This window comes from Rousettus aegyptiacus, unplaced genomic scaffold (genome assembly GCF_014176215.1).
Source record: "Rousettus aegyptiacus isolate mRouAeg1 unplaced genomic scaffold, mRouAeg1.p scaffold_m13_p_7, whole genome shotgun sequence".
NCBI classification, from domain to species: Eukaryota; Metazoa; Chordata; class Mammalia; order Chiroptera; family Pteropodidae; genus Rousettus; species Rousettus aegyptiacus.
In genome coordinates, this window is record NW_023416310.1 from 44,474,955 (window position 1) to 44,492,544 (window position 17,590).

The 17,590-nt window shown below is 34.2% G+C and overlaps 1 protein-coding gene across 3 annotated transcripts in view; it reads left to right on the top strand.

Moving 5' to 3' along the window:
* The window catches only part of ANTXR1 (ANTXR cell adhesion molecule 1), a 201,201-nt gene that overhangs the window by 21,564 nt on the left and 162,047 nt on the right, over positions 1-17,590 (top strand). For all 3 annotated transcript variants that reach the window (XM_036225088.1, XM_016128442.2, XM_036225087.1), the window contains exons 2-3: positions 2,918-2,989; positions 7,541-7,612. In XM_036225088.1, coding sequence (XP_036080981.1) covers positions 2,918-2,989; positions 7,541-7,612 — 144 coding nt within the window. The remainder of the gene's footprint in view (positions 1-2,917; positions 2,990-7,540; positions 7,613-17,590) is intronic.

Sequence of the window (17,590 nt, forward strand, 5' to 3'; positions counted from 1 at the left end):
TCTTGTCCAGGGTAATGGCTTGAATTCTAATGAAAGGGGATTTCCAAAGCATTAAAAGCCCAGGGCCAGTATATGCAGTTCTGGTAAGCTCTTAGAAGACTCCTAGCTACCTAAGCTCAGAGATCTATGTTGATGATTAGGTAGACCCATTCACCATGGAGCTGTGCTCTAGAATCATTGATCCACCTGGGAAGGCTCCTCAGATTCACATAGGGTCACAAGACTCAGCCAGAACCATCTGAGTCCCAAACCTAGGGTGTTATCCAAATAAAGGAGGAGGAGGTGATGTCCAGCTGGCAAAAAGATGAGGAGCTTCTACAAACAATAGAGACTTCTCTCCATGCTCTTCTTTCTTCCATTCAACAAACAGGTAGATGCTGAAGGTGAAAATATCCTTAATACTCTCACAAGAGGAGCTTAACAGAAAAATGATTGCAGCCCGATATCAGAGGATGATGACTGAGAGATGCATACAGTGTCCTGAGAGCATGAGACAGAGGCAATGTGTCTCATCTGTGTTGGTCAGAGGCAACAGACAGAGACTGAGTTGACTCTTTAAGAATGAGTAGGAGTTTGTCAGAGTGGGCATTGGGTGTCCCGAGCAGATGGAATATGTATTAAGGCTGAGAGACTACAATGGAAAAGGTTTATTGGAAAAGGTTTATTTTTGACAGGAGGGGCCCCCATCCCCCTTCTCACCCTGATCTTTTTCCTTATCTCCCCAGCTCCTCACCCCTTACTCTGTGGGCTCGATGCTGCTGCCACATGAAACTCTGCTCTTCTCCAAACAAGTGTTTAAATATACATTTCTATATTTACTGGAAGAACTGAATGATTTTTTTAAATGTTGATTTGTCATCCTTCAGGAGACTGCTTATTCTGATCTTTTATTTATTTTCTAGTGTTTGTCTTTTTAATATTTACTTGTATCAATCATTTATATATACTAGTTATTAATTAGTCTTTTTCCTTTTACATTTGTTGTAGGCAAATCTTCTCCCACCCTTTCTTATCTTTGAACTTATTTATGGTATTTTTTTGTCATTTAGAATTTTAAACACTTCAGGTAGTCAAAATTATCCTTTTCTAAAAAAAAAAATATCCTACTTTTTGTATCTGGTTGAGGAAACCCTCCACTAACCTGATGACATAAAAATCTCCTATAATTCACTCAATAGATTTCAAGTTTTGTTTTCCACATTAAGTTTTAATACATCTAAGGTTACATTTGCTAGGACATAGTGATCTAATTGTTTTGTATTTTTTTCCAATTAGAAATCCATTGTCACAGCATCATTTATTGAAGGGTTTATTCTCCTTCCCCAGTTTGAATTACCTCTTTCGCTGTACAGGTCGATATCTGGGTTCTCTATTCTGTGCCATTGACTCTACTGTTACATCACGCATCATGCACATGGGGTCATTACATCTGATAGGGCAAACTTTTCAACTTTGCTGTTCTTTTTCATAACTGCCTTGATGACTTTCAGACCTTTAATCTTCATTTCATTCTTAAAGTCAGTTTTGGAGTTTCACAAAACATCTTTTCAGAATTTTTTCTAGAATTGATGTTAAGATCAACTTGGGAAAAGTGAGATATCCTTAGAATATGGAGTCTTTTACTGTATGATCATAACACAGTGCATCATTTGTGTACAAGTTAGACAGATATATCTATGTGGGTATGGGTCAGAGAGAAATAAATCTCCCTATACAGATGGAACACACTCAACTGGAATAAGAATTCTTAAGAATATGGTACTGTGAAAAGGATGGCATAAAATCTACTTTGCACAGATTCATCTTAAATATCTATAAAATAATCTGAAATAACAAAAAATAGTAACCAATACTCTCTAGAAATTAAAATTAAGATAAATGAGTGCCTAAAAAATAAAAATAATCTGAAACCAGTGGAAAATGTTTGCAGTACAACATGCAGACCAGAAAGGCAAACTATAAGCTCAACGATTATTAGAATGACAGAAATGCAGAGTTCAGCTGAAACTGATCCTTAAATGAAAGGAAAGAGGCATCACAGCTACAGAAAAAAGCTGGTTATAATAGAAAAACCTACTATGTTGTCACTACGACAGATTGAGTACAAGCACTATGGGAATATTTAAAAGTTGAATTGAAGCTGTAGTAAATGGTATCAGTAAAATAGAAGTCAACCTTGGGAAATAAAAAAGCCCCCTTCCAAATCTAAATTCTATTATTCCATATGTCCTAGAGAAAATAACCCTCTTTTCAGTAAGAGGTTTCCTTTTTAATATACTAAAAAGCTGTGTAGATTTTTTCTTTTATCTATTAGAATGACTAGTTACATTTGATGTCAAATGTTGAGCTATCGATACATTCTTGAAATAAACTCCACCAATTAATTAATTAATTCTTATTTTTCTGGATTCTTACTGGATTCATTTGCTAATATTTTATTTAGAGATTTTGCCTCTATGTTTAGAAATGAAAGACTTTTTTTTTTTTTTGATGGGGGTGGTGTTTATCATTTTCTGTTTGGCTTCTAGTTTGTGCTAATTTCACTTAAATTAATTGGAATTGTATTTCTTCCCTTATCAAAGGAATAATTTAAATAGCACAAAAAATAACTTTCTTAAAGATTTGAATCTAACCTGTGAATCAGGTGGAACCCAGGCTTTTTTTAGTGTATGACTGTGTGAATGGGGGTGGGAAGGAGTGGGAGGCGCAGTGAAGGGAGTCCTTTAACAAAAATCTAAAGAATTCTAACATTAAGTCTAAACGCCTTTTCAAATAGTTTCCAAAATATAGCAGTTTCAGATAACGAGCTCAATTAATGAATCGGTCAAATATCAATTGATAGACTATGAAGAGAAATGATACAAGGTAAAGACAAATGAACACCTGGTGAAGTAACGTCTGCTTTCCCCTCTCCCAGATCAGGAAGTGTGCTGCACCACTGGAATGAAATCTATTACTTTGTGGAACAGTTGGCTCATAAATTCATCAGGTAAGAAATACAATGCATAGTTCCCCGCCATGAGAAAAATCAGTCTATGTTTTCTATTCTACTAATTACTAACTAGTTTGGGGATGTTTTTTTGACAAAGGTAGACTCTCAGATCTTGAACGAGATTTTGTTTTCATCTTTGCCATGTATTAGAACGACTTTTGGCTTCGTGTTTCCAAGGGGACCCCAATTTAGTTATAAGACCAAAATTTTAACTTTTCTTTCTCTTGTTGAATAATATATTCTTCTAGAAGGATCATTCACTTTTTTTTTTTTTTCACAGTGTATCATGCTGGGGCAATTGGTGTATTCCAGCTGGATTTGTGTGTAGAGAATGTAGGGTGTAAGATGACAAATTCATCCCAGTTTGTCTAGAACCTTCCCAGTTTTAGCAGAGAAAGTCTCACATCCTGGGAATTCTCCTTGGTTCTGGATAGACTATGACAGTTTGGTCAACCTACCTATGTGCTCTGTCAGGTAGAATTCTCTGAGCGTTCTCAACACCACTTTCCAAGAGAGGGCAATGCAGTTTTGAACATCATCACTATAAACATCACAGGGACCTTACAGATCCTGCTTACCTGTTTGTAAATGAAAGGTAATTTCACCTTCCTTGGGTGCAGCCTCAAGGGATAAACAGCTGTGATCACTTTCATGGAGGTCCTTAAAGCCAGCTGTCAAGGTCTTTGGTAAAATTGTTCTGATTATTGTAAATTCTAAAGTAGCTCCACTCTTGCTGATGGCCTCTGTAGAGTCTCCCAGTCAATATGAGTAACCAAAAACTTCATTGAATAAAGTTCTTTGTCTACAAAGATAGGTTCTCCTGTGAGACCAGGGTAATGCAAATGTGTTCCCTCCAAATTCAGTTACTGGTCTCAACACATACCTGCCCGCCTGATTGGAGAGAGGTGCCCTCTGTGTGATAGCAAAAATTGGAAGCTGCAGCAAGAAGTATCTAAACCCCAATGAATGAGAAAAATAGATGCTGAGAGGAGAGGGGTGGAGGTTGGGTAAGTGGAAAGTAGAGGGAGAGGAAAGAAGCAAATACATGTGTGGTATTGAAAGCAAAACATTTCAGAGAATTAAAAGAAAAAACTTACAGACCTATCCTAAGAAGCATTCACTAACCCTCAGCTTGAAAACCTCTGGTAAGAAACTGCTGCCTTTTGAGGCAAATAGTCCAATAGTTAGACAATTCCAGTTTCCAGAAGTCATTTTGTCATTGAGCCAAAATATCCCTTCCTGCACTCTTACCAATTAGTCCTTTGGAATGATATAAAACAAATCTGCCTTCAGATACTTGACAGTATCTGCTGTGTCTCTGCTCTTCTAATCTTCTGTTCCTCCTACAGCAGAGGAGTCTTCTGGATAAGGCTTTGAAGTCAGGCAGATATGGATTTGAATCTAAGCTCCCTTGTGCAACCATAATGATTAAATTACCTTGGTTGAACCCTAGTTTGCATGTAAAAATTATGAGAGAAAACATGTACAAACCAACTAGCCCAACACCTGATTTAGAGTGGACACTCAACACTTCTCTTTCCCAGTTCCTTCAGCAATTCCATGTACTTTACTATCTTAGAATCAGAAAAAGTTAGAGAGAGGGCTTAGGAGAGCGATGAGACCACTGAATCCAATCCGCTCATTTGATAGATGAAGAGACTGAGGACCAGAGTAATTGACATGGCTTAACATGGACCACAAGGCACTTTCCTCTGGTTGTCCCCTCTGACCCTACCTGGCTATGGACCCCTCAAAGTGTGGCACAAAGGCATTATCATCAAGCAAACTCTAAGAAAGGGGAGCTGTGTTTTATCGCCAGCTGTAGCCTAAGTGCCTGTTACTGTGCCTGACATAGAGTACATGCTCAATCAATAATTTTGAATACATTAATGAATTTTGAAAAGGAATGGTTTTTACTTACCCATTTCAGTATATAGTTTAGGCAGCTGATATTGTGGTGGGGAGGAGCATTTCAATAACGGTAGCTGATACCAGTACAAATATATCATTTCTAATTTCAGTGGGATCCTTGAGATTTCAAGTCTTTTTATTTGTCTTTATTCTGGCCCTCTCTCATTTTCCTAAAAATGATTCTAACTCTTGACCATTTTTTTCAAGCTCCCAGCCTACACCTCACATCCATCACTATCAGTAAAGAAACCTACTTTACCTTCTGTTTCACCAAGAACCCAGAGACTAGTAGAAAAATGATGACTTTGAGTTCCAAACCTACTTATCGCAAGTCCCGTTCCTACTCTTAAAAGATGCACATGTACCCTTTCCATCATCTTTGAGATTCAAATTTCCCTCCTGTTTGAAGCTAATTCCTTCATTTTAGACCATTTTATCCCATCATCTCTAATCTCCTCCAGGTCTTTGTTTCTCTCTGTATTTTCTCTGCCTTTCCCTGTGGCTCAAATTCCATTTTCTATAGATGTAAACTAATCTCTTCTGCCCTTCATCTAAAAAACAGAACAAACGAAAAACAAAGGTCCTTCTGATCATGTCTTCCTATCGCTACTATTCTATTTCTTTACTGGCTTCTCACTCAAATATCTTTAAAGACTTGCTGTCTCCACATCCATAACCTGCTGCCATCCCCACCTTGTACCTACTTGCTCTCACCAAAGTCATTAAGTGATGCCCTAGGGGACAAATTCAGTGAGTTCCTTACAGTGCTTATTCTGTTGGACAGCGGAGATTCATTTGATGCAGATTTTTTTCTTCTTGAAATTCTCTCTTCCACTGGTTTCTGGTTCTCCTTTCATCTCGCTGACTCGAACGAGGCCTTCAAATGTTGGTGTTGGCTCTAGATTTATCTCACATTCCATCTCACTGTCGACACTTTCTTTGAACAATTTTACTCACATCAGTATGCTGAGAAATCCCAAATTATGTCTCTAGTCCAGACTCATATACCAACTGCCTCTTGGAGACCTACATATACCACATTTTAAATTCATTCTTTCCAGAGTTGAACTCTAGGTAAGGGAGGCAGCACAGTGAAGGGTTAAAGAACTCAAGTTCTAGACTCAAAATGCTTGATTTTAAGCTCCAAGTCCCATTGCATGACCTTGGGAAATTGCTCTATCTTTCAGGACTTCAGTTCTCTTTTTGTGGAAAATAGAAATAATAATAGTACTGATCTCATAAAGTTATTCTAAGTTTAGTGAGATAATACATGCAAATCACAATAGTACCTGGCACATACTAGCACTTGATAAGTTTGACCATAATTAGTATGATCATCATTAGGACATGATGTCCTGTTGGCCCAGCTCTAGTAAGGTAATATCAGGCAGCATGGTTTGTGTCATGGATCAAGAACCCAGGTCTGTTTCAAGAGACCAATACTCAATACACAGGGTGTTGCTTGGGTTTTTGTCAAGTATTAAACACCATGCTAAAGGTTTCCAAAGATGCATCAAACGTATGGTAACGAACAATGTAGACTTTATTCTACAGGCAATAGAAGCCATTAGAGGTTTTATTGCAGATAAGTGACCAGATCTGATTTATATTTTAGGAAAATAGTTCTGGATGCAACTATGGAACAAGGAATGATGATAGGCAAAGTCATCAGCTAGGAAATAATTGCAGTGGTCAGATAATTGAGGGCAACTTCCTAAGCTAAGAGATAGAAAAGAGGGACAGGTTTGAGAAATGTTTTAGGAAGTGGGAGCTATAGGAGCTGGGGCAAGATCAGGTTTGGGAGGTTACTGCATTGTGAGGAAATAGATTGGTGCTATGATGGATGAACCATTTGGCCACCTAGAGAGAGCTCTACAGGACGGCATTCCTGGTGAATCCACTCTAGCCTGACAGCCCATCTTGAAGACAAAGAAACATGTTTAGTCCTCAGCTGAGACTTGTTCTGTCTCCTAGAGTGTGGATTTTACAATGACAAAGCACCCGAGCACTACCATATCAAATCATGCCAATGCATTCATCGATAATGAGAGATATAACTACTGAGTAGAATAGATATTCTTGTGGCTCAGCAGCACATTGTCTCCTTTTAAGGTAATCTCCTTGGGATGCCAACTAGAAATTTAAAGTTGATGGTGAGCAAAAGGAGTTTGATATATGAGTTTGATATATGACTGATGGCATCAAGCCACAACAGCCTGAGACACTCCCTTCCTTATAGGAAGGCTACTGTGGAGACACTATCAAATTTTATCTATCAAGATCTCTGTTTTTATAGACACCATGCAGACCAGTCCTCTTCTAGGTACATACTTCTTCAGAGAGAGTACAGGGCAGTGATGAATTCTAGCTTCCTTACTCATAATCCACCCTTGCTGAGTGGAGGTATCCAATCAAAAGCAACCTCCAGGCAGACAACACTGGTCTTCTCTTTGTTCCATAGTTTCAAATCTGCTGCTGGCTAAATACTTGCAACACCAGCTGTGGAGGCCCCCTTGGGTTGTCTGTCCTCGGCTCTGGCAGCTGTGATATAAAAGGAAGAACAGGGAAGAAGCCTGGAAGGGAATGACATTGCATAGTCTCTCTACCTAACTTAATAGAATTTCTTTTCCTTTCCAGCCCACAGCTAAGAATGTCTTTTATTGTCTTCTCTACTCGAGGAACAACCCTAATGAAGCTAACAGAAGACAGGTAAGGATGCTCCCCATCCCCATCATTAAAATGCTCACCTTTTCTTCAGTAGTTCTCATATTTCTGCTCTAGTGCCAGCCTTGACTTATCGAACTTTTCAATCCAATAGTTCTCTCTTTTTACTTAAACTTTGTGCGTTGACCCATCTGCTAGTTTACTCTGTGATGACTTTGATAGAATTTCTGAATGTCGGTGAAATATCATAAATGACTAAATCATGTTAAGGTAAATCTTACATTTGGCTAATGACTCGATTTGCTAACTTGGAGTAAAAAGTTAGCTAACCAAACTCTTGGGGGACTATATTTTCATTTATTTAAATTAGATTTGTTTTGATTAAGATTTCAGAAATATGATAAGCAGATTGTGAGAAGAAAGTGAAATAATATCATACATAATTACTAAATCAGGAGATAGAAAGAAAGAGTTTATGGTACCACGAAATAAAAAGAAATTTAAATCAGGTGTGGAAACATGTTGTTGACATAAAAAGATTAGTTAGACCTAGATAACAAAAATATTATTTTATGTTTTACCACTTGGAGATTAAAACTAACAATAATGGAGACGTGTCAATTTATTCATAGTTAGGATGATATGTTGGGAGTGGAGCTAGTTTTCCTGAGTTAATGACACTTCTTCTAATTTTATTATTTGTTTGTTTGCCTACTTTTAAAAAGCGAATGGTCCACATGATAGAAGCACCATGGGGGACACATGTGGGACTGTCGGCAGACTTATGTGTGGGTATGCTGGAAAAAGAAAAGGAGGGAGAACAAGTACGGGGTGGGCGGGAAGACTTTATTCCGTAACGTTCTTCTATAACTGAGAGTAGGGCTAACGGGTCAGAGTAAGGTATCTTGGATTTTGCATTGACAGCAAATCTGAGCTAGTCTCCATTTTGCTTTGTTTCCCATCTATAACAAAAAGAATACTCCATGTTATACAGAATTTTTCTCCTTTATCAATATCTATTTTAGGCAGGCATGCGTGAGATGTACAGAAACCCCATTTTAAAAATAGGAGTTTCTTATTCCTTATTAACAGAAGGAGAAACTGAGGTCATATCATGTTCATAAGGGTAACTCACACTAGATGCAGGCTCTGCATTTTTTCGCTCTATTTTTCTGCCTTATGTTAAAATTAAACAAAGAATTATAAAGCCCAAGGAACCTGTGTACTTTCCTTCAGTATTGGCCAAGGATTTTAAAAACCTCTGAGAAACTTGTCTCTAGCTTATGGGCTATATTCCAGACTCCCAATCTCTCTGTCTTTGTATGATGACATCCTTTATGTGGAGATGTCTTTTATTCAGAGAAAACTCTCCTCTCACCCATTCTTCACACCTTCCTACAACTCGAGGCTGCCTAGTGCTACTTCAAGCCAACTACATTCACTCCGTGCCTGAGTTAGGTCAAGAGACCAAATTCATACATATGTTGTGTTCTGCTGCTCTCAGCCTCTTAGAAGTTGGGGAGGGCAGAGGTGGGTCACTGATTTGCAAACAATTACAATGCCTAGGCTTTCAGACCCATTTTAGTTATGCTAGTTCACATTAGTCATCTGAATCTTACTTTGAATCTAATTTGTTGTTCCTTCACTTCACTACTAGTTTCTTGTGCCAACAAGAAGGTAGGTTAGATCTCTAGTTTACTAGAAGCAACATTTAATATTTAAGGGCTGAATATGCATTAAATAAATGAAATGTGAGTTTCATGTGGTGACTGCTTAATCTAATCTATGGGTCAGCTGGCAAAGCATGACGTCCCTAAGACATTCCTAACCTTATCAGCCTATGAAAAAATGTGGGCAAGCCATCTCTCTAAAATACTTTCTCATGAGGTTGGCTAAAAGATTTAGGCTTTTAGAATTTCCAAGCTGGTACTGTTTCTGAAATATATGACTTCAACTGTTTTAGTTGTCACAGAAATTTGTATATTTTTCTCTGTCTCTCAGTTGATCTTCACAGTATCCCTATAAGACAGTAAAAGATGCATTATTATGCTTACGTAATAACTGAGAGAACTCGGAGTTTTAAAAACTTGTTTAAAAACAAGACATGAATTGACAGAAACTCTCATTTCAAGAAGAGCAAAAGATTTTGGATAATCAAAAGAAATAATATCAAAGGTATATTTGCATCCAATTCTTGAATAGAATGGAAAATAAACATGGTATGCTGAGATGTAGATTTACTATTAGAAAAATAATACCTATCACTTGTGTCTTTTATCTGCTAATAAGCACTTTACATATCATTTCTAATCTATTCCTATATAACCATTTTACTTCAATTTCCAGTGGAGTCTCTGTCGTTATTTGCTTCATTACTTTATATGTAATATGCCATTTTTCACTAACTACTTTCAAGATTTTTTTTTTCTTTATCTTTAATTCTCAGCAGTTTGATTATGACATGTCTGGGCATGGTTTTCTTTGAGTTAATCCTATTATGGCTTTTCTGAGCTTCTTGAATCTATAAATTTATGTCGTTTGCCAAATTTGAAGGATTTACAGCCATTGTTTTTCAAATATTTTTCTACACTAGTCATTTTCTCCTCTCCTGGGACTCTAGTGGCACGAATGTTAAGTTTTTCTGATATTATTCCACATGTCCATTTTCAGTTCTTTTTTAGTCTTTCTTCTGTTCTTCAGATTACATCATTTCTATTGATCAAAATTCATATACACTGACTACTCCATCATCATCGTTCTGCTGTTGAGCTCACCCATTTAATTTTTTAATGCAGATACTGTGTTTTTCAATTCTAAAGTATCTATTTCGTTTGTTTTAAATTTTTATTTCCCTGCTGAGAACTTTTTTCTTTCCATTTGTTTCAAGTGTGTTTACATTTACCTCTTGTAATGTAATTATTATAAATGCTTTAAATTCTTTGATAATTCCAACAGCTCAGGATTGGCATCTTGTCTTTTCCCTTAAGAATTTGTCACATATGCTAGGTGCTTCATATGTCAAGTAATTTTTTTAGACTTTGAATGATATTCACATTCTCCGCAGAATGTTGTTTTTTTTTCTTTGTTTGCTTTAGTAAGAAATCACCTTGGCTAGGTTCAGACCACAAGTTCCATATCTTCTTCTGTGGGTGGTGGTTTGTATTTTGATTCCATTTTCAAAGGCTTTGCTAAGCTGCATTGGGTCTACCTTACACATGCGCAGCTCCGAGATGAACCTTTGACTTCTACAGCTTCATACACAGAATTAGAGGAATCCCCTTCCAGTTCTCTCCTCTCCAAGATTCCCTAATACTATCTTCCCCACCGAGGCCCCCCTTTCCAAGTCCTCTAACAAAGTGGGGTTTTTCTTGGAGTCTGGGCCACCACATTGCTGCATGCAGTTCTCTACTGAGGCCACCCTTGGGGTAAAGCCAGGAGTAATGAAAAAGAAATAAAAATGGAAATTCCTTCCATACTCTTTGAACCACAGTGGGTAGGGGTGCCAAGATGTGGAGTCTTTCTGGGCTTTTGAGGTAACATCCCAGGCCACTGCCATGTACTGGGACTCACCCTCAGGTGTAAGATACGAGAGAAAATAGGAAAACAAATTTGAAATTCATCTTTGTGTGGGTTGTTTTCCAGGTTTTAACTACCTTTCTCAATCCACCTGCTTTGTGTACTCATGTGTTTGCTTTTTTATATTGTCCAGAGTTTTGTTATTACTAGCAAGAAGTAGCCAGGGGCAAGTTTAGTCCATCTCACCTTCTATTACTTTAATTTTACAGATAACAACACTGAAATTCAGAGAATTTATGGAACTTGCTAAGGTTAAATAATAAAAATGGCAGAACTAGTATTATGATTCTGGATTCTGGATTTGGTCCAACTCATGTGCTTTGCATTACATCATGTTCTCCCAAGATTTCTTAGCTTCATCATGTTGCAAAGCAATTGACAAATTGTAACACTTTTTTTAAGGTTTTTTCCTTAGCATAATAAAGGATATGTTAATTTAAGTACTATTAGAATTAATTGTTTTAGTGTTAACTACTACATATGATTCCCCGAAAACTCCCTGGATAGCTTTTCCCTGATCTGAATTGAATACTTCAAGTGTTTCATCATTGGAAATGAGATCATGCCAAGGAAGTCCAACTCTTTAAAAGAAATCAGGAATGGATATTAAATTTAATCAAATGCATTTTTGGCATCTATTGAGATGATTATATTTTTTCTTTAATCTACTAATACAGTGAAATCCATTAAGAAGATTTTTAAATATTGAATCATTCTTGCATGTCTGGTTACACTTGCTTATAATATGTTATTTTAATATCAAGCTGAATTCTAGTTGTATATTTTATTCAGAAATTTAGCTTCAGTATTCATAATTGTGATTGGATTGCTATTGCGCTTTTTATTACTAGCTTTACTTATAGTGTTTTCTGTAATTTTTGTTAACATTTAGATCATTACTTTTTCTAGAACTTCTTCTAGTGTATGGTATAAGGCCAGGATAAGTCTTTTTTTCTCTCGAAGTATTAGCAAGTTTTTTCACCATTTGCTGAAAAATCTTTTACTACCAATTTGAAAAGTTAAACTTTCATAGACATGAGCCCATTGTGGGTTTTCTATTCTGATAAAATGCATTTCTGTCTGTTCCTACACTGTAACTACATTACGTATTTTAATTAGTTTTAACATCTGGAAAACCAGTCCTTACTTCTAAGCTTTGGTGAAAATCTACCTGTCTTTAGTAGATCTTTTTTTCCTACCATATGCATTTTAAATAAATTTTTTTGTTCAAAATGTTCTTGTGATTTTCACTTGAATTGTATGAAAAGTATGAAATAAGCTTAGCAAATGGCATTGCATTTTATTGTATTTATTGTCTTATTTAAAGATATTTCAATTCTCTCTGTCCCTCAGTAAGATTTTGTTATTTTCTTCAGATGAGTCTCATATAGTGTTTGTTAGGTTTATTCCTAAGCATTTTAAAGTTTTTGCTTCCATTGTGATTACCTTTTTTCAGTTGTAGTTTCTAAATTATTTTTCCCTATAGAGCAGTTAATTTGGGGGGCTTTTATTAAACTGCATCGAATTATTTTTTAAAAGTCGAAGAGATTATAGCTTGCATCAGAAGAGGCCTATGCCCCCAAAATAGTTAAGAAATATTGGTTTGTGGAAAACTATTTGGTATTGTAGATTTATGTCTTATCTCATTATTTTAATGAAACATTTTATTAGTTCTAATACTTTACCAGTAAATTCTGGAGCAGTTTTTTAATAACATGGTTGTTTTATTTGTAATTAATGATAACTCTAGTTCTCTTTTCTAATATTTATAGCTATTTTTTTCTTTTTGTGTATCTTACTACATTGGCTAAAATTTTCAGACTTTAATGGGAATGATTTGTGTTTCACAGTTATGTACTTATTGGATATTGACCTCAGAGATATTTTATCTACTATATTAAGGAAAGATTCCGCCATAAAAATTTTTATATGAAATAAATAATAAGTTTTATTAAATGCCCTTTGGTCATATCAAGATAATTGTAGCTCTCTTCTTTTATTTTCTTTGTCCAGTCCATTTGAAAATTTTAAATCAAAAGATTTCCTCATGAAAAACTAAGCTTACATTCCTAGAATAAATTTTAGTTATCATGGTTTGTTCTTTTATTATATTTCTGGATTTGATTTAATATAAGCCTGAAGATATTACTTATCAATATTTAATATTAAGAGTATTCAAGAGTTTTATTTTATACTGTCTTTGTCAGTCTTGAGGCAAATGAATTATGTGAGTTTGGAAAAATGAGTTGGCAGTCTTTTCATATGTCATATGGAATATCTTAACTATATAGACAGTATATGTTTGTTCAAGGTTTGATAGAACTCAGAAGAAAACCATCTAAATCTAAATTTTTATTTAAAGAGTTCTTTGACAATTATCTCAAGTTCTTATGTGACTTATTGTTATATTTTCTACCTTGAGAAGTGGTAGAAATTACCAATGTATTGATATTTTCATTTTTCAATACATCTTTTTTTTAGTTTTCAAAATCTTCTGTATCTATTCATGTAAAGATATTTATTTCTCTTATCTTCCCATTCAAATTACTCAATGGTTTGTCTCTTAAATTTATTCATCAATTATCTTTTGTATATTTGTTTTGTTTTATGATTGATTAGCTTATTCTTTTACTCTTATTAATTCCTGTCTTCTGCTTCCTATCTTTTATTTCATCTCTTTTCTGGCTTTTTGAATTGAAAGTTTATTTATTATATTTTATTATTCCCTATTTAGTAATGAAAGCTATTATGAAAATAAATTATACTCTAACTCTCATCCTTGTTGAATCTCTTACACTCTGACATGTACTATTCTCCTTATTGTTAATTTCTAAATGGTTGGTATTTATAATTTTATATTTTATTTAATATGATTTGCAAAGTTTTTCACAATTTACACATAATCTTTGTTTTTTATACTCTTCTTAATTTCTAGAGTCATTGCATCTTTACAGAAAGTGTAGTTTATATAATTTCTACTTTTAAAAATTATTAATTTTTGTTGGAGGACTATTTTATGATTAATTTTCTTTATCATCCATAAGTGTTAGAAAATATGCATATTTTGATGAATAAAAAGTTTTATATTGATTTAATTTATCAAATATTTTAAATTTTTGTTTACATGATCTGTGAAGACAGAGAAATATTTTAAAATGTTTTATCATGACTGTTTTATTTGAATTTCTAACACATTGCTTTATAATTTACATCATATTATTTATCTAATATGTGTTTTCATTTTGGAATATTTTTCTAATCAACATAAAATAAGCTTTTTGTCACATTTAATGCTTTTTAAGTCTTTCGTTCAAAAATAATATTATAACTATTTTTTTGTATTTTCTTATTATAATTTTGTCCTCCCAGTTATCTTTACCCTCCTTTGATATTTAATTTTTCACCGGTGATTTGATAGTGTAATTTAAAATAATTTAATTTTATTTTTCCTCTAGCAAGAGTTCCCAATGAATTTTTCTTGTCTTTATAATGTCAAGAATTAGTAATATCTATTCTCCTAGTTGAATTTCTTAAGAAATATTTGCATTATATATTATAAATACACACACATACATATATTTCCTTTTAGTACTTCAAGTTTTTACTTATTTTTATTTATTTATTTATTTTGATTTCTCAGTTGACTGAGTCTTTTTTCAGGTAAAATTTTCCTGGAGATTATATAAATATTAACCTTTCTGAGTCCCAACTTATTTGAGAATTGTCGCTATTTACCCCCAGGTAAATATTTTAATTAAATATAAAGTTATTATATCCTGATTATCTTTACTCTTAAATTTACTGGAGACAGTGACACAAGGTCACCTTGCATATATTCTATTCTATATCTCCTATTTGGAAAAGGAAGGTTGCCAATTTAGTACATTTCTGCTTTGTGGATAGTTGTTTTCTCTTAGAGGCTTGCAAGAAAATTCTTTTCTTTATCTTTGGAATTAAAAAAAGTCAAGAGAATATATCTAAGTGTGGGTCCTCTTATTAATTTTGTACAATACTTTGTATAGGACTTGAGCTATTCTATCCAACAACTTAATAAACTTCTTCAGCTTAAAAAATTTTTTCTATTATTCCTTTTATTATTAATTTTTCTTGTCCATTGTATTCTTGAATCTATCCAACATCTCTTTTTTATTCTATTATATAATTTTATTCTATTATAATTTATTCTATTATAAATCTCTATCATTTTTCTTTGAGTTCTTAGAGAATGTTTTGCTCTAGTCCCGTAATTCACCAATTTAAATTCTTTTGTTTTATTTTTACAATATTCGACTTACTGTTCATGGATTCCATTGCATTTTTTAAATTATAATAAAATAGACATACCATAAAACATACTACTTAAAACATTTTTAAGCATCCAATTCAGTGGCATTAAGTTGCGTAACCGTCACCACTATCCATCTCCACAATTTTTCATCATCCCAAACTGAAAGTCTCCCACTTCCTGGCAATCTTTATTCTACTTTTTCTGGATTTGCCTATTCTAAACACCTCATATAAGTGGAATCACATAGTATTTGTCCTTTTGTGTCTGGTGTATTTTACTTAACATGTTTTCAAAGTCTATCTGTGTTGTAGTATGTATCAGAATTCCATTCCTTTTTAACGGAGAATAATATTCCATTGTATGTACATACCATGTGTTGTTTAGCTGTTCATCTGTCAGTGGGCATTTGAGTTGTTTCTGTCTTTTGGCTATTGTGAATAATTCTGCTATGAATATTGGGATATAAATATCTTCAAGATTCTGCCTTCAATTCTTTTGAGGATACACTTAGAAATGGAATTGCTGGATTATATGGTAATCCTATGTTTAATTTGCCAAGGAACTGTAATACTGTTTTTCACAATAAATGCACCATTTTACATATCTGCCAGCAATCCACAAGGATTCTAATATCTCCACATTTTTTCTGACACTTGTTGTTTTCTGTTCCTTTGTTTTTTATAACAACCATCCTAATGGGTGTGAAATGGTATCTCATTGTGGTTTTAATTTATATTTCTCTAGTGATTAGTGATGTTGAGTATCTTTTCGAGTGCTTAATGGTACATTTGTATATCTTCTGTGGAAGACATTTACTCAAGTCCTTTGCCCATTTTTTAATTGGGTTGTTTTCTATTGCTGTTGTTGAATACTAAGAGTTCTTTATATATTTTAGATGTTAATTCCTTATCTGATATATGTTTTACAAATATTTTCTCCCATTCTACGGTTACATTTTTGCTCCATTGATAGTGCCCTTTGATTCACAAAAGTTTTTAATTTTGATGAAGTCTAATTTATCTATTTTTCTTCCTTTTTTGCCTGTATTATGTATCACAGCCCAAGAAATCATTGCCAAACACAATGTCATGGAGCTTTCCCCTGTTTTTTTCTAAGAGTTTTATAGCTTTAGGGCTTATATTTAAATTCTTGATCCATTTTGAGTTAATTTTTGTGTATGGTTTAAAATGAGGGTCCAACTTCATTCTTTTGTAAATGGATATCCAGTTTTCTCAGCAATATTTGTTAAAAAGGTTGTCTTTTCCTCACTGGATAGTTGACACTTTTGTCATACATCACTTGACCATATATGCAAACTTTTATTTCTGGGTTCTCTGTTTTACTCCCCTGGTCTGTCCTTATGCTAGTACCATGCTCTTTTGATTACTGTGGCTTTGTAGTAGTTTTGAAGTGAGGAAGTGTGAGTATTTTGACTTTTGTACTTTATCAAGATTGTGTTGGCTATTTAGTATCCCTTGAGATTTCATATGAATTTTAGGATGTTTTTCTATTTCTGCAAAAAAAAACGCTATTGGAATTTTAATTGTGTTTGCATTGAGTCTATAGATCACTTTGGGTGGTATTGTCATCTTAATAATATTGTCTTCCAATCCATAAACACAGGCTGTCTTTCCATTTATTTATGCCTTTAATTTCTTTCATCAGTCTTATAGTTTTCAGCATCATTTTTTAACTGACAAATTATATCTCTCAACCTTATGAATACTTTCCTGAATTTTTCTTTTTGTGTGTGTTTGTGGTACCATGTCATTGTGTTAGAGATGGAATATCTTCATCATAAATATGAATTGTAATTGTTTAATACTTTTTATATGAGTTTGCTTCAAAGGGGAAATTTTCTCAAATTCTTCTAAGTGGTCCTCTTCTTTCCAACGTCGGAGACATTTCCTTAGTATAATGAGCTGAAAGAGAAACAACTAGGTTTTTCACTACTGAGTTTTGGTGTGAGTTCTGTCAAAGATCATGCAAATCTTTGTTGAATATGTGAAGATCCCAAGATAAAGAAGATGGGAAAGTTTAGATGTGCATAGTGTAATTTTTTTCTCGGAAAAGGTAGAGACTTAGCCGTGCATCCAAGGTAGGAAGAAAGCTGAAATTGAAGGAAGATGGTCAGGTGTAGACTTTGCACCACTGTGTTA